The sequence below is a fragment of the Oryza glaberrima genome, chromosome 6 (genome assembly GCF_000147395.1).
Source record: "Oryza glaberrima chromosome 6, OglaRS2, whole genome shotgun sequence".
Lineage (NCBI taxonomy): Eukaryota > Viridiplantae > Streptophyta > Magnoliopsida > Poales > Poaceae > Oryza > Oryza glaberrima.
In genome coordinates, this window is record NC_068331.1 from 8407106 (window position 1) to 8430748 (window position 23643).

Sequence of the window (23643 nt, forward strand, 5' to 3'; positions counted from 1 at the left end):
TTGGTGCAAAGCAATTAGGAAATCTGCCCGTACATCTTCCGGAGTTGGGCGAGCAGAAGGGAACGAGGCCACTAAATGGCCCGCAAGCCCACCGGTCGAAGCTCGGGCTGCATACAAAGCGTGCCGGGCACAGCGCATGGTGGACAGCTCACGCTGGCTGTAGGTCGTAGTGCACCCTGACACGCGGCCAGTGCGATGGCCCCTCAGGACCCAAACGCACCGAGAGAGAACGCCTCGGACCGTGATCCCAGGTCAGGCGGGACAACCCGCTGAGTTTAAGCATATAAATAAGCGGAGGAGAAGAAATTTACTAGGATTCCCCTAATAACCGAATTGTAGTCTGGATTAGAGTCCTCAGCGACGGACCGAGCCCAACTCCCATGGAAAGGGGCACCTAGGAGGGTGAGAGCCCCATTCGGCATGGACCCGGTCGCCCCATGAGGCGCCGTCAACGAGATTGGATGTTTGGGAATGCAGCCCAAATCGGGCGGTAAACTCCGTCCAAGGCTAAATACAGCGAGAGATCGATAGCAAACAAGCACCACGAGGGAAAGATGAAAATGACATTGAAAAGAGAGTCAAAAAGTGCTTGAAATCTCCGGGAGAGAAGCAGATGAGGGCCGACGATGCGCCCTGGCCGTATGCAGAACGGCTTCGGCTGGTCTACGAATTGGCTCGGGGCGTGGACTGTTGTTGGCTGCGCCGGCGGCCAAAGCCTGGGGGCCTCGCGCCTCCGGTAGCCATCGTCGGCGCAGCCGGTCACCGCGCCCCTCGGGGCACTGCGTTGCAACGGCCTGCAGGCTCCCCATCCAACCTATCTTGAAACACGGACCACGGAGTCTGACATGCATGCGAGTCGACGGGTTTTGAAACCTGGAATACGCAAGGAATCTGACAAGTGGCAGGCCCTCGCGGGCCATACCTCTGGCCGCCCTGATCTTCTGTGAAGGGTTCGAATTGGAGCACGCATGTCGGGACCCGAAAGATGGTGAATTATGCTTGAGCGGGGCGAAATCAGAGGAAAATCTAATGGAGGCTCGAAGCGATACTGACGTACAAATCGTTTGTCTGACTTGGGTATAGGGATGAGACCAATCGAACCATCTAGTAGCTGGTTCCCTCCGAAGTTTCCCTCAGGATAGCTAGAAAGACCAATATCCAATGTCCATTATTTCTCTCCTAATTCATGGAGAAATCTTTCTCTGGTTTAGACTAGGAAAACCCCTACCATCATATGCGGGAATTTGAGCAGCTTTGCTCGTCACGGTGGAAATTATTTCTGTTCTCTCTTCATGAGAGAGAGAGAGAGAGAGAGAAACAATGGACATTGGATATTGGTCTTTCTAGCTATCCCGAGGGAAACTTTGGAGGGAATCACCTACTAGATGGTTCGATTAGTCTTTCGGCCCTATACCCAAGTCAGACAAATGATTTGCACGTCAGTATCGCTTCGAGCCTCCACCAGAGTTTCCTTTGGCTTCGCCTCGCTCAGGCTTAGTTGACCATCGTTCGGGTCCCGACAGGCGTGCTCCAACTCAAACCCTTTACAGAAGATTAGGGTCGGCCGGCGGTGCGGCCCGCGAGGGCCTCTCACTCGTCAGCTTCCTTGCACATCCCAGGTTCCAGAACCCGTCGTCTCGTAGGCATGTCAGACTCCTTGGTCCGTGTCTCAAGACGGGTCGGATGGTTTTGGTAGTAGCACCTCGACCATCATAAGAATCGGTCTTTAGGCCTCTACTGCAAAGCACTACCGTATTATCACATGTCTAATAGGTAAGGCTTAGTTTGTACCTCAGTCTAATGGGTAATATCCACGAATTAAATTTGAAAATATACATTTTTTTCAATATTTTGCGTTTATATACATGCATGAAAAATATTTGCACAAATATACCACCTCCGTATAACGGGGATGCGGGACCGAGGAGGTGCTGCTCTTTTATTCCATGGGACTGGCAGTCGCGCAGTACGCCCGTGCGGCACCGCCTCGCATGGACTCGCTGGAGGGCGGTCCCGCACCACGGCGCTGCGCGACCAGCACAGTCCCGCGCATCAGTGCCGCGCAACCGCCCTCCACCACGCTAAACAGTGCAGCTCGGTTGTGTCTGGATTAATTATAGACCTAACGGAGGCCAAAATTAACAATATGACTAACCAGCTAGCTTGTACTTTCTCGAGGAATTAGGTTGGAAATGATCGATGGATGGAGCTGAGGAGATCACGATGGAATAATTAATAAGCTAAGCAAGTGCTTATGTATTGTGGGGTTTGACTGGATCAACTGCGTGCGTGCGTGCATGCTTGACAAGTGATGCTTGCATCCGCGACACGCGCACGCGCGGGACGGGACGGGAAACACGGTCCCGCGCCATGGCGCCGCACGACCGGCTCCGTCCTGCTTGGTGCCACCCTCCGCCACGCTGCCGCTCTCCTAGGCTGCGGGAGCGAGACGGTGCCGCACACCCGTCCTGCGTGATCGCTGGTCCCGTGGAATACCAAGCGCGGCACCGTTTCGATCCCGCGTTCCCGTCGTGCGAAAAAAAATATTTGTGCAAATGTTTCCTATGCAGTATATAAACGAAAAATATTAAAAAAATTGTATTTTTTTTAAATTTAATTCTACTATCCACGACCTCATGGGATGTGGTTCCATGGCCACGGCGGAGTTGCTCGGCGAAATGCTGTTCGGCCCGGACAATCAGGGGGCCTTGTGTTTACTCGGCCCAGGAGGTGGTGATTGGGAGATGAGGCGCACGACGGCGGCATCACGTAGGAAAAAGTACACCGAAGGTACCTCAACTTCAACTTGTCATTGAGTTATAAAATCGTCCCCAACCGCAAAACCAGATATTCAACGTCCCTTAACTAATTAAAACCGGTCATAATATATCCTTCGGTGATTTTAACACCGGTTTTATCCTACGTGGTGGCTGAATGGACCCACGTGTCAGGATGCCACATCACACGTGCCAGGATGCCACATCAGTCTCCCTCCCTCTCTCTCTCTCACTCTTCTTTTCTCTTCTCTTCCGTTCTCTTTCTCTGGGCAAGCCGGCCGGCGGCTGGGGAGAAGGCCGCCGGGGCGAGGCGGGAGAGGAGGGCGGCGCCGCAACGGCGGCCGGCGGCGGCGTCGACGCCGGCGATCACCACCACGGCTAAGGTTGTGTTCCAGGACGGCTCAGCTCCATGGCGCAGTTCGTGGCGCCGGCTAGCACGGTGAGGGACGCGCGTTGTCGGCGTCGGCGTCCACCTGCTTCGTCTGCTGCTCCGACGAGCTCCGCTTCGACGCGCCGGCGCGCGCGATGGCGGTGCACGACGCGCTCCGGCTGGGCCAGCTCTACTTCGTGCTGCCCGTCTCAGCGCTCCACCGGCCGTTCTCCGACCAGGACATGGCCGCGCTCACCGTCAAGGCCATCGCGGCGCTCGGGGCCTCTGCCACTGCCGCCGCCGCCGGCGGCAACAGCAGCAGTATCAGCGTGTCGTCGCGGGGCAAGAACGCGAGTCCCGCCAGCAAACAGCGGCAGCAGACGACGGCTCGAGTGGCGCCGATACGACGAGGATCAACGGAGGTAGCATTGCTCGCCAACGCGCAGGATTGCAGATGCAGAGGTCGAGCGCCATCTCGGAAGGCGATGAGTGATCCAACTTATTAAATTGCTATATACAAGTTTGATCAAAGATTAGTTGCTAAATGCTAATTAGTTAATTAGATGCTCCCACATTTGTAGATAGAGGAGTCCATACTTGTATAGTATGTTCAGACAATTTTTATACTGATTCTTTGCAGCATGCCATATCGTCTTTTTTTTTAGATGAAATTGTTCATATCTCCGTTGATCCTCGTCGTATCGGCGCCACTCGAGCCGTCGTCTGCTGCCGCTGCTTGCCGGCGGGACTCGCGTTCTTGCCCCGCGACGACACGCTGCTGCTTCCACCGCCGCCGGCGGCGGTGGCGGATGCCCCGAGTGCCGCGATGGCCTTGACGGCGGGCGCGGCCTTGTCCTGGGCTCCTGGCCGGAGAGCGGCCGGTGGAGCGCTGAGACGGGCAGCACGAAGTAGAGCTGGCCCGGCCGGAGCGCGTCGTGAGCCGCCATCGCGCGCGCCGACGCGTCGAAGTGGAGCTCGTCGGAGCAGCAGACGAAGCAGGTGGACGCTGACGCCGACGACCCGCGTCCCTCACCGTGCTAGCCGGCGCCGCCAACTGCGCCATGGAGCCGTCCTAGAACACAACCTTAGCCGTGGTGGTGATCGCCGGCGTCGACGCCGCCACTGGCCGCCGTCACGGCGCCGCCCTCCTCCTCTCCCGCCTCGCCCCGGCGGCCTTCTCCCCAGCCGCCGGCGGGCTTGCCGAAGAAGAAAAGAGAAGGGTGAGAGAGAGAAGGAAGGGAGAGAGACGTAGCATCCTGGCATATGGGGTCCATGTGGGTCCCACGTTGACTCAGACGCCATGTAGGATAAAACTGGTGTCAAAACCACTGAATGACCTGTTGTGACCGGTTTTGTAAGTTGAGGAATGTCATATATCTGGTTTTGTGGTTGGGGGACGATTGTATAACTCGATGACAAGTTGAGGGACCTACGGTGTACTTATTCCCATCACGTATGGTTGCTGCTCCAGTTAGGGCGGCCCAGTTAAACGTTTCATCCGTGAGCGGTGAGGAAGATGATCAGGCCCGGCACATATGTTCCTTTTCAACGAATTTTTTTTATTTATGTTTATCTTTTAAAAGATTTAAAAAATAATTACCGTTTTAATGTTTTGTAAAAATATATTCCTCCCACCCTATGGGCATATAAATCGCCGTACGGTAGAGCGTGCTATGTGACGTGATACAAGATGGGAGGACGCGTTGTGTCAATTCACGCCCTCCCGTAAGGCAACTTATTTTGATGACGTTGACCATAGTTTGATAATGCATAGGGCGTACCATGACAATTTTGCAAGCACCCCCCTCCCGATGATAAACCACCCTCACCGGAAGGGGATAACCTGCGAAATTGCCATGGCACGCCCTCTCACGGGGTACATCACATAGATTGTTCTACCATAGAGAGATTTTTATGCCTTGTCCTACAATAGGGCAGGAGGAGTATATCTCTATTGTTATAAAAATTGAAGATGTTTTTACCGGTTCCGTGTATGAGTCGGTTTTTAAGTTCGTTCGCTTTTGGAAATACAGATTTATATTTGAGTTGGGTTTTAAGTTTGTTCGCTTTTGAAAATATTGTATAAGAAATCTTTTTTTAAAAAAAAACTCGCATGCTAACTTGATATGATTTTTTTAAAAAATATATATCCAAGCGAATTCTCACAGTGAACAATAATAAGATTAAAATAGCCTTCACCCGTTGCAATGCACAGGTATTTTTTCTAGTTTATGTAAAACTTTGAAATGTGAATTTTTTTTTTGAAATATTTGAAAAACAAATATAAGAAATCCCTTTTCAACAGCAGGGGTAGTTTTCGAAGAGGACTACACAATTATTGGTAGGCCTCAGGCTGACCTAAACTTTATTAATGGTATCACATCCCAAGGAAACTATACAGGATATTGTAATTTTTCTCTCGATGTGTGCCGAAATTGGGTTTGGTCGCATGGCGTCATTCAATATTTGTTAAGAATAAGAACAAAAAATCCATCAAGCAAGTAACAAATTACAAAGCCGTTTTGTCTTACCAAATATCTACAGAACGGAGCCGAACAAGAGCAACACGAGATGATCGATTTTGTTGGCACTTTTTCTAACACTATGCACAAAAGTAATGTATCTTTATACGTAGAGCTACTCGTAGTACTTTCTCCTCTAAGCATCAGCTAAACTACAGCAACAGATCATGGCGAGAGCATCACAGTTTCAGCATATACATTACACAGCAGTATAACATGTCTACCCTATCTGAAAACATCGTGAAAAATGGAAAAGAAAAAAAAAATACTCCATGTCGATCGTGTGAAACGAGACAGGAAACCGGCGGCGGCTTCGTCTTCGTCTTCGTCCCAACGAAAACGACCGAAGCAAATCGGGCTCAGCAGCTCCAGTCTTCTCTGGCTCTGGCTCTGGCTGAAACCAACATGCTTCTTCCAATATATTTATATATATATTGATTGATTGATTCATTACACTTCATATTTTCAGAAAATTCTGTCATGCTATTATCTCGTCTGGCATCGCCACGAACCTCGTTCGCTTCTGAAACACCACAAGAAAAGAAAAAAGATTAGTTCAGAAACCGTCAGCAAAAGCGACGAATGATAAACTGATAATAATCCTCTTTAGACCAATTGTCATTGTTAATCGGTATACGCATGGTCAGGGAGACAACGACAGGTCAGGATTTTGAGCGTGGGGAGAAATTAAGCAAGAAAGCAAGTAACAGGCTAATATCAAAGTGCAACTGTAATGCATTATTGTGAAAATGATGAAGGAAGGAAAAGGCTAAACGTTTCGCTCATTTCGATCGACCTCTCTTTAATTATCTCGAGAAGGAAAAAGACTTGGCAGAGTTAGATAAGGATCACTGATGGTGATGAGGTTAATTGCAAAGAAATACTAGAATTATCATATGACGGTTGCCTGCAGCTGCTAATAACTGAGCTATAGTTTAATGGTTGTGGCTGTCTATTTGACTTTTAGCTCCTAACGAATAAATCAAATTGGCGATTTTACCACATCACTGACGGCGACTGAAAATTTTGCCGGAGATATACTGATGGTTATGAAATAAGAAACTTGGCATGGTTTAATCCCTCAAACTTTGCCAGTATGGGTTTTAAGCCAAGACAGCGAACTGGCCATAGCCCATATGACATAATAATTCCATGTTTCTTCTGCTTCTCAATTTCTCATACCTTTCACTTTTTCTGAAGGAATCAATTTAAGAACATTTTGCTTTGTACCAATCTCACTGTACATGGAGTTATCATTTCCATGTTTGCAAGCACAGATGAACACAGGACTAGTATTAATTAGTCATTTCCCGCGAATGCAAAGAAAGGTATGAGAAAAAAAAACAGAGAAGGAAAATGTAGTGCCACGTATAAAGGAAAAAAAATAAAACGTCACATTTCGATCAAGAGTATTAAAGTGGATATCTGTTGACAGCAGTGGAAAGCGTACAGAGAACTCTTTCTGAAACTTCATCAGGACCAAAAACATTTTTCCGCTGGAGATCTACGACTGGACTACGGATAATTGTACGCTGAATTAGCAGCCAGAAAACCGAGAAAAGTCCCCTGATTATCCACAGATATTCAAGTGCGAGCATGACAAGCAACTGTATTCTTTACTGCCACTCATCGCTCACATCAATCCGGTCAAAATCTTGAAAAGTTCTACTACTACTGCTGCAGTACGTACTGCTCCGTGATTTGTGATATGGGCTGTGCTTAGTTCACATCAATTGAAAGTTTAGTTGAAATTGAAACGATGTGATGAAAAAGTTAGAAATTTATATGTGTATAAAAATTTTGATGTGATGGAAAATTAGAAGTTTGAAGAAATATTTTAGAACTAAACACGGCGATGATCGCGTCGTCCCGTGCGCCACGACAACAACCAGCAAACCAATGCTGGATTGGGCGGTAATTGAAATTGCTAAAGCGTGTCAGCATCGACATAAAACGCCTCAAGCTTTGCTGATTTCACGCGACGAGAGCAAGCAGCATCGTCTCTTTTACTCTCCTTTTTCTTTTCTTTTTTTCACTTTTTCTAACTGGCTGTGCTCCTACAGATCTACAGGCAAAGTATGTACGTGCTCATGGAGAAAGAGACAGCTTTGGATTGATTACTACTACAGCTTTTGAAAGTGTCCGTTCCAAAAGTAATAACAGTATTAATTAATCAACACACTGTGTGGATGTACTGTGCTATCTTCTTGGGTGTACTAAGCACAAAAAATAATTGGGTTAAGATGAACTGACTCTGTTGAGATTTTGCTGAAATAGTTATTTTAACCACCCCAAATCAAATGCATCTCGTTGCGTGTTGCGTCGTGCTCGGATGTGCGAGTACAAAGAGAAAATAGCCATTTGTTGTCTTTGTCAGAGCATGACATGGGACCCGACACTTTCTCTCTGTTGGATGGGCCCCATCGTTAATACGTTAGCCTAACATCATGCTTGACACACTAGTGATTAGTGAACCATGCAGCTCCAGATCGATGATCTTCAGGACGCGTAATCGTCTAGTACAAGTTCTTCAAAATCGCGATTATCCAATTCCCAATTGTTGTTTTTTTCTCTTTTCAATTTGAGCAATGCATACACAGCATCATTTTATAACATTTGATCCAAATCCCACAGAGAGTTGGGTTTTCGATGATTATAAACTGTTTTTTTGCATAAACATCTACCTGCAAATTTATGTAGCCAACCTGAAAATTTTGGTTTGCTAATTTTTGACACAATTTTGCGTGGGAGGAGGTTGAGGTAAAGGTGTTGCTACTCGAAATTATGATAATTTAGTAAGACATTTTTTGTTTGTTTGTGAGAACGAAATATTTTTCTTGACTGAAAAATTAGATTATGAAAAAAATCTTAGTTCACACTACTATTAGGGCGCAAAGAAAAAAAAAGCCATGAACCATAATATTATATTTTCTATAACTACCATCACACTTCAATTAATCGTTCTCGTATTTACGCGTGCGCTTCAGCAAAAAAAAGAAAAAGTTAAGATCAAGTAAAATTTTTTTTATTGTTCATGGATTTGTTTCCCCCTTTTCTGGATAAGGGTTAAAACAGGCGCTACCGTGCATGAGTGTGTATGCGTTTTTTTATAACCACAAAAAAAATAAAACACAATAATAATCCTGAAATTAGGTAATGGAGTACTCCCTCTGTTTCGAAATATTTGACACCGTTGACTTTTTAGCACATATTTGACCGTTCGTCTTATTCAAAAAACTTTTGTGAAATATGTACAATTATATATCTATATAAAAATATATTTAACAATGAATCAAATGATAGGAAAAGAATTAATAATTACCTAATTTTTTTAATAAGACAAATGGTCATGTACTTAAAAAAAAGTCAATGGCGTCAAATATTTTGAAACGGAGGAGTATTATTATATTTTTCAAATAATAATCTTGGAGAGAAGCAATGCATTACCTCCTTCCGGGCGGCCTTGACGTCTCGCGACGAGTACTCCGGCGTGCGCGGCAGCGTCGGCCACCTCTCCGGCGTCCTCAGCAGCCCTGACCTCTCTGGCGTCGGCATCATGAACCCGGTGCCCCACTCCGGCGTCGCCGCGAACCTCGGGCTCACCTCCGGCGTCCGCGCGAAGCCACCGGCGACGCCCCAGTCCGGCGTGGGGATGAACCGCGGGCTCCGCTCGGGCGTCCGCAGTATCCCCCTCTCGGGCGTCGCGGCGCCGCTCGCGCCACCGTTGGCGTTGGCCGCGGCGCACAGCTGCATGATCTTGGCGGCCGCCTCGGCGGAGTCCCGGCTCTCGCCCATGAGTTTCTCCACCTGCGCCTTGGGGAGGCGCATCCTGAGGCGGACGGGGCCCTCGGAGGCGGTGGACATCGGGGACGGCGGCGCGGTGCCGACCGCCGCCGAGGCCGGGAGGGAGAGGTCGGAGGTGGACCGGCGGGTGAGCATCAGCGACTCGAGCCGCTCCCGCGCGCCGACGTGTAGCGCCCCTGACCACGCCCGCCGCGGCGGCGCCGTGGGGCGGGGCAGCGCGACGAGGAAGTAGAGCCGCCCGGGGCGGAGCGGCGCGTCGTGCGCGAGCGGGCGCGCGCGGACGCCGAGCAGCTTGACCTCCTCGGACTCGAGCAGCTGGAACCCCGGGTGGTCGCGCAGCACCGTGCCGGCGAACGCCGGGGGCTTCACCCGGAACGCCGTGCCGTCCAGCTGCATCACCTTGGCGCCCTTGCGCCGCCCGCCGATGCTGTTGCCCATTGCCGCGCCGCGCCTCGCCTGATGCTCCTTCCTCCGGCGGCTGGGCTGAGCTGCGTCGCGCTTGGATTTTTGCCTCCGAAGTGGCGAATTCTCTTCTCTCGCGCGTGGCCTTGGGTGTGGGGCAAAGTTTGGCTCGCTTTGTAGTTTGCGGCGATTGCGGGTGGGCGTGAGAATTTAAAAGGGGAGGGAAAAGAAAAAAAGGAGGGGAGGTGTGCGGGAGTCAAAGGGGGGGGGTGGTGTGAGTATTGGGCTTGAGATGGACCGAAGGGAGAATTCTTTCTTATTCTTTGTATAAGGTGTGGTTTGATTTTCTTTCTTTGCAAGGGGGTTTGTAAACAATACTCTATTGCCCACCACGCGGTTAAAAATCATTTTAACTTTATAATTTTTTAACTGCAACCATGATGACACGTTTTTGACTGTCAAGTAGTTAGGAGGTCAATGGGTGATACATGTGGTCGTGTTTAACATGGCTCTGTGTTTTCTTACTTTAATTTTACTAACCAAAAACCCTGCCATATTATGAATAACCCTATTATTTTGTTTACACTTATTATTGTAAGTAAAAGTCTAAGTTTTAATACTTAACTTTAGAGCTGATTTTTTTCATTTTTTTTCATTGTAATTTATTTTATAATATTTATTTTTAAATCATTAAGAACATGTGTATAAAAATTTTACTCGTAAATTTCCTTTAAATTGTTAATAAGCGATTCACATAAGCATAATCAAAACAATAAGACCGGAAGTATTTTGTTTTTGGGTTCTGTACCAACCATTATAACAAGGCAACAAAGCAGTGAAAAAGGAGTAAATTTAGGTAAAACATTGATATTTTTATATAAAAACATAAATTGAGCAAATTTGTTGCACGACTACAAATTTAACATATCTAAATCAAAGCGAGCAAATCACAACATATATGTTTAATTAGTGTCACTTTTATCACAAAATTCAGGTTTTAGAGGCTACTACAATCTAAGGAAAATCAGAATAATCCACTAGCTCGATGGTTAACTAAATTTATTTAGGGAAAAAGGACTATTAAATCACACGAGCCATATTACAATCGTTTTTTATCAACCACGAAATAGAGTTGGACTCAAACCTGGTCTAGAAGCCTGAGTAACAGTCCCTTCTAGCTTTGGTTGCTTATTCATGTCTAATCAAATTTTGTTCGCGTTAGATCTTCGTAATGAAAGTCGTCCTTTAACCTTTCTTAAAGAAGTCGACTAAATCTTTTGTTGTTACAACCAAAATTTTCTACAATCACCGCATCGTTCAGGCCTGCTTGTTTGAGCATTTTTTTGGTTGTGACTCATACCATGCATGTAACATAGTTTTGAGGTCAGATTCTTGTACTTCGATCTTCTCTTAGCGGTAAAGTCAAAGAACAAAAAAGAACTGAATTAATTCTAAAATTCAAAATTGGTTATGGCCAACCTAAACATGCATTTAATCCACAATGTAAACACATAAATGTATGTGTGAAAGAGAAGCGGGTAGATGAAATATTTAGTTTAGCACAATATTGTCATGATGTAATTTTTAAAATTAGCACAATTGTTTTGATATAAAATTTAAAACATGTAGTTTTGGGATAAAATTAACAGTAGCTCCATAGTTTGCATATACTAACTTAACTTAAATAAGTAGTTGTGTGATGATGTTCTCAAAATATGTTTAGTTTTATGAAATTTAGTGTGATTACATTATGTTGACCATTTCTCTAAAAAATGTGACCATTTTTCACAGAAGTTAATATGATTTTTACATACTTATTAACCACGATTTGCCCATTTTAATTAAGAACCTGTAGCCGGTTCTCAATCTTGATGTTAATTAATTTATTTTTTACGCTTTCTATTGTCAGCCACTCAGCCTTAATCTTTTGTATTGTTAATACGTAGTAGAACTATATATATAAAGATCTTGCTTTGAAGATTTATTCTATTGTTATTCAACTTATAACCATAGACGTAAAATACGTTTCATACAGGCTGTGGAGTGGCGTAACAAACCTCATTCACTCAAAGAATTTGGTGTGAAAAGGACCGTTCAAGGAGTACCTCGATATTCACAAGATCACAGCATTTACTAGCTAGAGCAATAGCAACTAGCAAGCCGTCACGAGTACCCTCTCGTCTCGTAGGCGTAAAACCCCGTCTACCTCGCGATTTCGTGACAGAATTTACCTCTCGATCGTACTCTAAGCTTCTTTGAAAACTCCCAAAAATCAAAACCGCACATGTACGTGCCATCTGCAAAATTTCGAATGACGTTCAAGCAAGGCGCAGCACACACGCCCGACCTGCCACGGCGGCGCCAGGCGTGTACTAATCTTGATCTCATATGTCTGCACCCGTTTTTTCCCCCTATTCTTTTAGCGCCCGTCACGGCACGGATCGATTGATTGGAGAAACGTGCAGCGCCGAGGGCGAGGGGTGCGTGGTCAGTGGCGTCGCGTTGATGCAGGCATGCAGGTGCACGCGAGGCCGTCAATCTGGCCGGCCAGCGCGTTTCGACCGCCGGCCTCATCTGCAGGAACTAACGGTGTGTTTTTCATGAAAAAAGTTAAAAGTTTGAAGAAAGTTGAGAGTTTAAAAAAAAGGTTGGAAGTTTATGTGTGTAGGAAAGTTTTTATGTGTTATGATACGATGGAAAGTTGGAAATAAGGGAGAAACTAAACACGGCCTAAAAGTAGGATGTTTTTCGTACTAATAAATGACGTGTTTTTTTATAAAAATTTTCTATAGCAAAATTGCTTAAAAAACATATTGATATATTTTTTAAATTTTTAGTCTAATACTTAATTAATCTCGCTTTAATTGCTTGCTTCGTTTTCTATGTTAGGAGATAAGAGGTTGGGAAATTTTTCTCCCAAATGCAGCTTCCATATTCCGATTTCCTATTCCCTTCCCTATTCCCTGCCACATGTCACTGTTTAATTGGTTCGAGGCTTTCTAGTAGGCCTCCACACCCTCTGCTCCATCGCCGCACCTCAGGCAAACGAGGTTACACTCCTTTTATTTCTCTTCGTTACTATCTCCGGTGAACAGAAAACGTCGTCGTCGTCGACATGAATGCCTCTAACCAACGAAAGCTGCTGCGCTGCCGGCTTGCCGCCGAGGCACCGATGGAAAAGACGGGTGATTGACTCGTGCCACTGCGCCGGCAGATCCGCAAGCTAGCTCAAGGGGAGGGGAACAACGGTGAGTTACGACGGAGGCGACGACATAGGATGGACGTTGGCCATAGTACCTTACTGGGCGAACTGTGCATCTTCAGGACTCCATGCTTCAAGCAATGAATCAAAATATCAAATCCAATATTACCCGGCTAAAATGAATCAAATCCAATCTTAGAAATACGCATATGGATTAGTGCTAGGGGAGTGGGTATTTATTTTGTTATGTCCATAGCAGATTGGAGCATGCAGAACGGGAGATCAAAAGAATAATCCAAGAGATCCTTCAAGAAGTGGAGCGGAGGGTGTGGAGGCCCACTAGAAAGTCTCGAACCAATTAAACAGTGACACGTGGCAGGGAACAGGGAAGGGAATAGGAAATCAAAACAGGGAAGCCGCATCCATGTTCTTTCACATATGTCCCCAACTCCCCTCGCTCGTTTTCCGCAGATACGCTTTTTAAACTGCTAAACGGTACGTGTTTTGTAAAAAGTTTATATAGGAAAGTTGTTTTAAAAAATCATATTAATCTATTTTTAAAGTTTTTTTTAGTTAATATCTAATTAATCATGTGATAATATATCGCTCCGTTTTTCTTGTGGAGTGCAACCCCTCCAAAAGAATACAGTCATCGTGATTGATTATTGTATCATGAGGATTTGGCTATCAAATTTTAAAGCCTCATTACACATTTCGTACCAGGGCGGCAGGGCCTCTAATTCTTAGCTGCAACCCTGATCTACAGTTTGCTCGGCCGCGCGTTGGCATGTCTAACGCGTTTTCGGTCTGATGCTGCCTCGGCACATGCCCTTCGCCGTTCCCGTTTAACATCAGTGACTAGTGGATCGCACTGTTCATAGCAAAACATTGTACCAAAGGTTATTTATGTTATTGTTGTAGCACCAGATCTCGATAACAAAAATAGATAGATAAGATTATGTCTAATGTTTTAAGTGTAGTCACAGTTGTAATTGCACCTCATCTGAATCCGTGATCAGTATATGTAACCAGATTAATGTCTACAAAATAAACTAGCATGGTGGTCTGCTCAGATTGCACGGGTAGCTTCATTATATTTTCTCTCATATAATAGCATATATGTTTTCTCATTATATTATTAAAATATATTACAATGAAAATATAATTTTAAATTTTGCAATAACTTTACGAAACTACTAATGTGTAATATTCATATTGTAATTTATATACGTGTTAGTTATTAATTATTTTTAATATCAAATTTTAGTTATTTTAAATTATATACATTCCTATATGGACTCTAGACTCATCTTTTAATATTTATTTTTTTAATGCTGAATTTTTATTATTTCTAATTGTATTTCTACGTGGACTCTAAACTCATCTTTCAATACTCTTTAATTTTTAATTTCAAATTTTAGTTACTTCTAAATTATATTCCTATATTGACTTTAAACTCTTTTTCTCATGTTTTTCTTAATTTTTTATTTTATTTATTTGTAAATTATATTTTTATACGGACTCTAAACACTACTTTTCATTTTATTATATTTATTCCAAATTTTAGTTAGTTTTAAATTCCTATATGGACTCTATACTCTACTTCTAATATTCCTTATTTTTAATTCCGAATTTCAGTTATTTCCTAATTGTATTTCTATATGGACTCTATACTCTACTTCTAATATTCCTTATTTTTAATTCCGAATTCCTTATTTTTAATTCCGAATTTTAGTTATTTCCTAATTGTATTTCTATATGGACTCTATACTCTACTTCTAATATTCATTATTTTTTAATTCCGAATTTCAACTATTTCTAAATTGTATTTCTATATGGACTCTAGTCTCCTCTTCTAATATTCCTTATTTTTTAATTCCGAATTTCAGCTATTTCTAAATTGTATTTCTATATGGACTCTAGTCTCCTCTTCTAATATTCCTTACTTTTTTAATTCCGAATTTTAACTATTTCTAAATTGTATTTCTATACACTGGTGGAGAAATGATCTTTACTGAGTCGACCCAAAACCACAATAATCCCGGTTCCAAAAAGAACCGGGACTAAAAATGATCTTTAGTCCCGGTTGAAAACCCCAGAGACATTCTATGATCTTTAGTTACCAACCGGGACTAAAAATTATCTTTAGTCCCGGTTCATCCCCTGTCAGATTGATGTCAGGGGGCCGAGGATCTTTAGTTCCGGTTGGGAACACCAACCGGGACTAAAGATCAAACCGATCCAACCGGGACTAAAGATCAAACCGATCCAATCGGGACTAAAGATCAAATCGATCTTTAGTCCCGGTTGGGAACACCAACCGGAACTAAAATTCGAAGCGTAGTATATAATCCCTATTTCTTATCCTCTCCTCCACAGATCGAATCTGTCCCTTCTTTCTCTTCCTCCTCCGCTTCCTCCATCCTCATCCCGATCCATCCCCTCCACCGCCTCCCCTTCCTCATCCGATCCCCTCCCCTCTCCTCCACCTCCTCCTCTCCCCTTCCTGCCCATCCTCCCCTTCCCCTTCACCTCCTCCCCTTCCTCATCCCCTCCCCTTTCCTCTACCTCCTCCTCTCCCCTTTCCTACCCATCCACCTCCCCTTCCCATCCAGCAGCCGGCGGCCGGCGGGGCTGTGGCCGGTGGCGGGCCGGGGCAGCGGGGCCGCGCCGGGCGGCAGCGGGCCGGCGGCCATGGCGGGCAGCGGCAACGGCATTATTTTCTCTTTTTTTTTAATTTGTGATTCACATGTATAATTTTGTGATTTATTGGGTGGATCTGAGATGACCTGTGATGTATTTGATTTGTGTGTAATTTTTTAGGATTTGTGATGTATTTGATTTGTGTGTATATGTAACATTAAGATTTGTGATGTTACTTTATTTGTGATGTGGATTTGGGATGTTACTTTGATTTGGGGATATGCTTCCCACTTGATTTGGGAGAAAATAGATATGCTTCCCACTTGATTTGGGAGAAAATTAAAAAAAAAAGAAATAGGGACCGTCTGGAACTGCCGCTATTCTCTCTTTACTCCCGGTTGGTGTTACCAAACGGGACTAAAATGAGGGATCTTTAGTCCCGGTTGGTGACTAAAGATCTATCTTTAATCCCAGTTATTTGAACCGGGACTAAAGATAGCGATCTTTAGTCCTGGATTCGTAGTCCCGGTTGAAAAACCGGGACTACAGGGGGTTATGAACTGGGAGTAAAAAAACACTTCTCCACCAGTGATATGGATTCTGCCTTTTCTTTTTCTCCGATTAATGTGAGAATTTCTAGACAATAAGAGCGAACGTGGAGGCTCCTTTTTCTATTTCTTTAATAATATAATATATTAAGAAATACCTAATTCGGACTGCAAATATTAATTTTGCGCTTACGGTAAAGAGGGTACGGCTTCCAGATAAAAGCCTTGTACTGTAGTAGTACGTCGCAACTGATTTGATGCTCGTGGGTCGTGGCAGTTTTTTCGACAGCTAATGACATTATTTGCTTGAACCACTCTACGTACTTATCCGTATATTCTCAAAATACATATATTCTACTTACGAGTAGCATAATAGTATATCGTACAGCCCTAGAGTCGGTTAGCCACAGGTAGCCAACACACACAGTGTTATGTGCTAATTTTAGCGAAGAAACTACTACTACTACCTGTAAATTATATATCTGGGATCCACACTGGGCAGACCAAACCAAAAAATGTGACACAATTCGTCAGAGACTCATGACCTAACAGGTGCAAACGTGGACCGAAACTGTGTTCCTTCTTCTGTCTTCACCTGCATGACAAAGCTAGCACACCCTTCTGACCTTCCTGCAGCAACTCCAAGGGCAATGGTAAGCTGACGGCTGCTGATATGTGCAGGAGCTCATGTGCGTGATCCGTTCTCCGCTACGGTCGTTGGCCATATCGTTTCGCTCACCTGCTGGGAATCTTTAACCATATAATGCACGCGATCGAACCCGTTTTAATTTAGTTCTCGCTGGCTTCGCGATGATGATGGTGACGATGCTACGATTGATCGACCCCGTCGTCGTTTTCGCCGTTCGCGCATGCCGTGGCGTTTCCCCCGGATAGCATCGGTCGCCCGGCCGCTCGCTCCGGTTGTCGTCGTCGTCGTCGTCGTCATCTCCTCATATACGGACTCGATCTGCGTGCGTTTGCCGATAAAACCACCTGCTGGTGGTGTGTATACGTATGGGTGGAGCTAGAGCGAAATAGAGGGTGGTGCCACTTATTTAATTTACTCTATTTTAGTAGATCGAGTTTAAGCTCATGCGGGTATCTAAGTTTATATTAAGACGGATGCATACATGATGAAAATAGATAAGAGTAAAAAAATTTGACTGGGTTCCTGGGCACCCCTTAATATATATAAGCTCCGCCCCTCTGTATGCGAACGCCGATGTGTTGATCCCGTGTGCCGTCGCGTTGCTCTCGATCGATCTCGTCCACGGTCAAGCTCGATTGGGGGCAGTGGTGTCATGGCATCACGTGTACGTACGGTTTTTCAGTCGCGGCACGGAGCTGAAGCCGTCGGGAGAGTTGCGTGCGTCGGCCGGTCAGCAGCCGGATATATATGGTGCATGGCGGCGACGGTGGCGACCGCCTGACCAATCAGCCGCGGCTATTAGCTTATACGACCGGGCTCGTATACATGCATGGTCAGGTTCGTTCCAAATATATAACTACGGGTTCGATCAGCTGGCTATCAAATTTTACCAGATAATCAACTAACGAAAAAACAACAAACTTGAGTTTGAACTTACAACGTTCTGGCTGCATGTCCGTGTCGTCACACTGGTTATATATATATCGCCGGTTCTTTCGAGCCTTATTTATGGCTCGGTCGTTGTTACTGGAGGACGCGACATGCGCGCGAAGGGTCTCGAAGTCGCACGGTGCGAATGGTGCCGATCATCGTAGCGTGGCGCGCCGCAGAGCACGCAAACCGCGTGAGTCATATGTACGTGTGCGCTGCCGTACGTGTCCCGCGCCCGCGCGCGCGACGATTTCGCCGCATTCGCACCGTGCGCGCCGCCGATCGATCCAGCGCGCGAGAGGCGTCGACGCTGCGTGTCCCTGCGCCGCGCGATCGCGAGGTACGAAGCAGTAACAAAAACTACAGTAACAAACAAAAGCTAGCAAGCTTGTGACAAGGTTTCGGAGTAAACGTTCCAAAGACACCGACCGGCACCGCCGGCCGGACGATGTACCGGACAGATGGCTGGCGAGCTCGCGAGCGGTTGTTAGAGTCAAAACCTACGACTTGAACACATGAACAGAACAGGATTTGGTTAAGTCTGAAACCCAATTCAAAACCTCGTCGTTTTCCTTTTTCTTTCTTTCTGTTTTTTTTCCCGTTTTTCAAACGCTGAACGGCATTTCGCGAAACACGATTGGCAGTTTGGCACCACTCCTCCGCGCGGAGAGTCAAATATAACAATTAACAAACCGGTCGCTCTGACAGCTACAGAGATACGGTACAGGGACAACGCATTGACAATTTGGGCTGGAGCCCAAGATCATAATTCCATCTTATTAATATGCGTTCAGTTCTATAATGAGAAGAGAGAAAAAAAGGTTAGTACTGGTCGCATCACCACGTACTATGTACGGGCCGGGGACTACGGAGAGAGTAGCATCATCGTGATCATCATCAGGTCGTCACCTACGGAATCAATGGCATCTCCATCTCTCGGGCACCTTTCTGTTGGGTTCGCCGTCGTCGTACCGGCCGTCCGTCCACATAACTACCCCTGACGTGTGCCGATATATGCTCGATCCGTCGATCGATCAGCGTGCCGTCGCGTGTCGCGTGAACGATATACCCACGTGATGCAAGGGCGTAACCGTCGATAGATTCGTTCTTGCGCTCGACGCCCTCTAGCTAAAAATTAAGCCAGGAGTATACAGTCGTTTCTCGCTGAGATTAAAGGCTTGTCACACGTGTAACCAGGTTGGCGCACACGTGGCGTCATGACTCATGACTACACATGGCTCGGGTTATTTGGTCGTGTGTGACGGTGACAGTGTTATAGGTGTTGCACGAAGGAAGATGGGAGAGAACGTGATAGAAAACCACGTAACGTACGCATATATATACGTAAGCACGGGACAAGACAAGACCTACCGCTTCTTAAAAAAAAAAAGATTTTTGCAAACAACCAAAACAAATTTTCCCAGGCAACCGCCCACCCAGTATATAGTATAAAGGCCTACAAAAATACATGAATTTTCTAGATTGGCCTCCTAGCTCCATCTTCACAAGCGTTACAACCACCTGCTTGCAAAAATATTCTTGTTCAAAAAAAATTCCCCCGCCACCCCCAATCCCCCGGTTCAAACCACTTGCTACCATAAGCCAATTACAAATCACAAATTCTTCGTTCATTCAGAAAATCCAATCACTAACATGCAAACATCCATACATCATATTCAAATACATAGCACTGACTTGCAGTCAAACATCGATCAAACATGGAAACAACAAACAAAAAGAAACATCTAACAAACGTCGTTGTTGTAGCGCCGTGCCGATGAAAGGGTCATCTTTGCAGCGCCACCCACTCAGACCCTCTTTCGTCGTCACATGCCTCCTCCCCGCCTCCTTCTACTGTTGTAGCCGCGGCCACCATCCTCCCCTTCCTGCCGAATCCGGGAGGGAGAGGGATAGGAAGGGGAGGGAAGGGCCGCTCTGCCAAACCCTCTTCCGTAGCCGCAATTGCTCTCGCCCCAGCCTACAGTTGGATCTGGGAGGTAGGGAGGGAAGGGGACGGCTGCGCTGCCACCGTCCTCCTCCCTACAATCGGATCTAGGAGGGAGGGAGGCCGCTCCGCCGTCTTCCCCCCTATGGCTGGATCTAAGAGGAGGGAGGGGAGGGCTGCATCTGCAGAGAGACTGAGGGAGAGGGAGAGGAGGAATGGAGGAGGAGAGACGAAGTGACTTATGGGTGGCAGATTGGTTGTTCGGTTTTTAATTGCGACCGGCTTTTGTAGGCGGATCTCATCAGACTATGCTTATAGAAATCGATTTATGCAGGCACAACTTTAGGAGGTCTACTGTCGACGTTTGATGTCGCAATTTTGGTATTTGCATAGTATGGGGATCGTCGGTGCTAGGATATATGCAAGACTGAGGTAAAGAGATGGAGACAGGGATTTTTATACAGGTTCGGGCCCCTGAATTGTCAGGTAATAACCCTACATCCTGTTGGCCAAAGCCGGTATTGCTCTTATTCATGCTAATCACACCAGTACAATATTTGGGGTAGCCTATCTAACTGTTGTCGACATGGCGGTCTGACGATCTGACTCATAGTCGACAACAGGGTAGCCTCCCTCCTCGAATCCGTGCCTGGCGAGATCAGAGATAGCGCTTTCGTCTCTCCTGACAGTATCCGGAGATACCGTAGGGTACTAGCCATGCTTATCCCCGAAGTCGATATCCGGCGGCGTGTCTTGGCGCATGTAGGCTTCTATGTTGTGGCTTCTATGTCGATTGTGTTGGGTGTTGATCCTGTTCCCTCTCCCCCTAGGGGGGCTTGTATTTATACCCATAGGTGTCCCCTTGTCCAAATAGAACTAGGGAAACTAATATGGATACAATCCGAGTAGTCCTTGTCGTTTCCATGTAGAACTCTGGTTGTCTTTCCTTATCCGGAACTCCCTCGAGGTCAGTTTCCGTATAAGACATGGTATGTGGTGGATCCTGCCGAGATTTAGTCAACTACTATTAGGTATGTGGTATCCATAACCCTGACAGTAGCCCCCGACTTCAATGCAAATGAACGGATTCATATTCTCAACTGCAGACCTTGGAGTAACTGTCATCGAGCTCACGTGACCGTTCTTGGTGAGTTTAGAGATAATGTTAGACTTCCTTTGTCAGCCTCGTGCGGGCACCTAAAGGGTTCGTCTGAGTCAATCTTCGACGTCAGCCAAGAAAGTACAGAGCATACGACTAAGTTTCCCGCCTTCCTATTATCGAGAATTTGGATTGAAGTCAAGAAATTTTATCTCGGCGGGTACACCATCTCTTCATTCCGTATTCCTTGTTGAGATCCAGCAACCGTTCTCGAGCGATCGAGAAGGCGTAGAGTCTGCGACGGAGCCTTGTCGACATTTGTCGTACTCGCCTTAGTCGATCTTTGGTGTAGAACCATAGAGACATGGAGTCTTCGTCAATGTTGAATAGAATTTTCCTGAAATCAATACTCGGAAAAGAATATTAGATAGAAATAGCCCCCGAGCGAACGCTCAAAGGGTAACATGTTATAATATAACATACTAGTGAATTGAATGTACAGACCAGTGTTTTGTATATGAGCGTTTTCTCTCTTACCGACTTCGATCAGTCAGTTTGTAGAGTCATACACTCTCCCTAGCCCCCAGCCTTGTCGTCGGAGAATCGTTTTCGGATGATAAGGCACTTGGACCTTTGACCTGCCTCGGTTGAACAAGCACTGATCCTAGCCCCCAGCCGTGAAGTTGGAAAACTCAATTTCCGATTACACGGCTTGGTTAATACGCACGGCGAGAACTCTTACACGACCAGATCTTACATGGTCTTTCGTCTCTGAAGGATCCGACAAGGCCTTATCGGCTCTGGGCTTCCCCAGCCGAAGTTCCCTCGGGTTCCTCGGAGGCCTTGTCAAGACGGCGTAAAGGGACAGTAGGATATGTTTCAACGCTAGGTGTCATCGTGGTAAGGGATCTCTGGGTAAAACACTTGGCGATCTTGTGCACTTGATATCAACTTCGTTGAAGCAGGGGTAATGGGAGAATCACTACACCTCTGGTCGAGGACCAGGCAGTAGTCGTAACCCGACCACTTAAAGTGGAAGTAGTGGGAGAAACGCTACATCGCTGGTCGAGGACCAGGCAGTAGTCGTGACTCGACCACTTGAAGTGGAAGTAGTGGGAGAAACGCTACATCGCTGATCGAGGACCAGGCAGTAGTCGTGACTCGACCACTTGAAGTGAGGCGAGAGAGATCACTACATTTTACTGGTTCGAGAACCAAGAGTAGAAGTCTCTTAATCACCTATAGGGGCGCTAAAGTTGGTTTATTACATGTGCATATCATGTGGCCAGCATGACTCACATACTCAACTTATAGCATATTCGGATGTCCGCTCGCAATCATGTCGGGTGATCAAGCCGACGGTGTTCGTGAGGAGTTATCCATTAACAACCTTTTCTCGAGTAGTCCAGCGATGGCTGGCGCTATGAGATAGGTCGTCGGTCTTCTTTGGTAGGTTGGGCGCGATGACTCTGCATTTGTCGAGATCGTTCTCAATAATGCGGTGTACTTGATCACGACCTACTCAAATGCTCAATTGTTCCTGGAAAATATTTTCTAGAAGACAAGATATATAGCAGATAATATTGAGTATGTACTCAAAAAACTGCATGGATCTTCTAGTATTATCAGGATATAACGAGCAGATGTAAATATCAGGCATTATGTAAACCGTAAACAAGCAAGATTTATACAGAAGATAACAGAGCGAGCCCCCAGCGTTAGACCGTAGTTGGTTTAACGTCGGAAACATCCGCGCAATAGATATTGTATAAAAAACATCCTCTAGGTAAACATAATAAATCACGAATCTGACAATGTTATATGATCTGAATAGGCACGATAAATTGCAGATAAAATATTGCATACCTTTGTAGATACATGCCAGATGTATCTACGAAATTAGTAGATCAATTTAAAAAACAAATCTACCAATTACCTTGTTGCGTACTCTTTCGATATCATGCGATCTGACATCTTTTGGTACGCCGCGGAGCTTGAGGCTTGGATGATCTCGATAGACCAAGTTGTCGATGACGATGATGGTTCCGATCTTGTTAGGTTGGATCTCCCCCTCAGCCGAAATCGTCGAGTAGCTTGTTGTCGGAGAATCCATCTCCTAAACCCATCTCGTCGAAATCCTGAAGCACCAAAATCCCCCTACCTGGCGCGCCACTGGCGACGTTTGATGTCGCAATTCTGGTATTTGCATAGTATGAGGATCGTCGGTGCTAGGATATATGCAAGACTGAGGTAAAGAGATAGAGACAGGGATTTTTATACAGGTTCGGGCCCCTGAATTGTCAGGTAATAACCCTACATCCTGTTGGCCGAAGCCGGTATTGCTCTTATTCATGATAATCGCACCAGTACAATATTTGGGGTAGCCTATCTAACTGTTGTCGACATGGCGGTCTGACGATCTGACTCGTAGTCGACAACAAGGTAGCCTTCCTCCTCGAATCCGTGCCCGGCGAGATCAGAAATAGCGCTTTCGTCTCTCCTGACAGTATCTGGAGACACCGTAGGGTACTAGCCGTGCTTATCCCTGAAGTCGATATCCGGCGGCGTGTCTTGGCGCATGTAGGCTTCTATGTTGTGGTTTCTATGTCGATTGTGTTGGGTGTTGATCCTGTTCCCTCTCCTCCTAGGGGGCTTGTATTTATACCCATGGGTGTTCCCTTGTCCAAGTAGAACTAGGGAAACTAATATGGATACAATCTGAGTAGTCCTTGTCGTTTCCATGTAGAACTCT

At 45.8% G+C, this 23643-nt stretch overlaps 1 protein-coding gene and 2 pseudogenes across 1 annotated transcript; 1 reads left to right on the plus strand and 2 right to left on the minus strand.

The window, feature by feature from the left end:
- Nucleotides 1-275: 275 nt before the first annotated feature.
- LOC127776386 (uncharacterized) lies at nt 276-847 on the minus strand (annotated as a pseudogene).
- A 1804-nt stretch (nt 848-2651) lies between these two features.
- LOC127776387 (uncharacterized) lies at nt 2652-4566 on the plus strand (annotated as a pseudogene).
- Nucleotides 4567-5602: 1036 nt separating this feature from the next.
- LOC127778059 (uncharacterized protein At1g66480-like) lies at nt 5603-10075 on the minus strand. The gene is made up of 2 exons (XM_052304702.1): nt 9117-10075; nt 5603-6192 (listed from the first exon to the last, which is right to left on the minus strand). The coding sequence occupies exons 1-2, from the start codon at nt 9909-9911 to the stop codon at nt 6148-6150; spliced, it is 840 nt and encodes a 279-aa protein (XP_052160662.1). The 5' UTR covers nt 9912-10075; the 3' UTR covers nt 5603-6147.
- Between the last annotated feature and the right edge of the window lie 13568 nt (nt 10076-23643).

Bases quoted from the DNA above. Each gene is read 5' to 3' on its own strand.
- LOC127778059 (XM_052304702.1), bottom strand. From the start codon at position 9,911: ATGGGCAACAGCATCGGCGGGCGGCGCAAGGGCGCCAAGGTGATGCAG. The intron at 6,193-9,116 runs GTAATGCATTGC...GTGGTGTTTCAG, and splicing joins TCAAGGCCGCCCGGAAGGAG to AAGCGAACGAGGTTCGTGGC.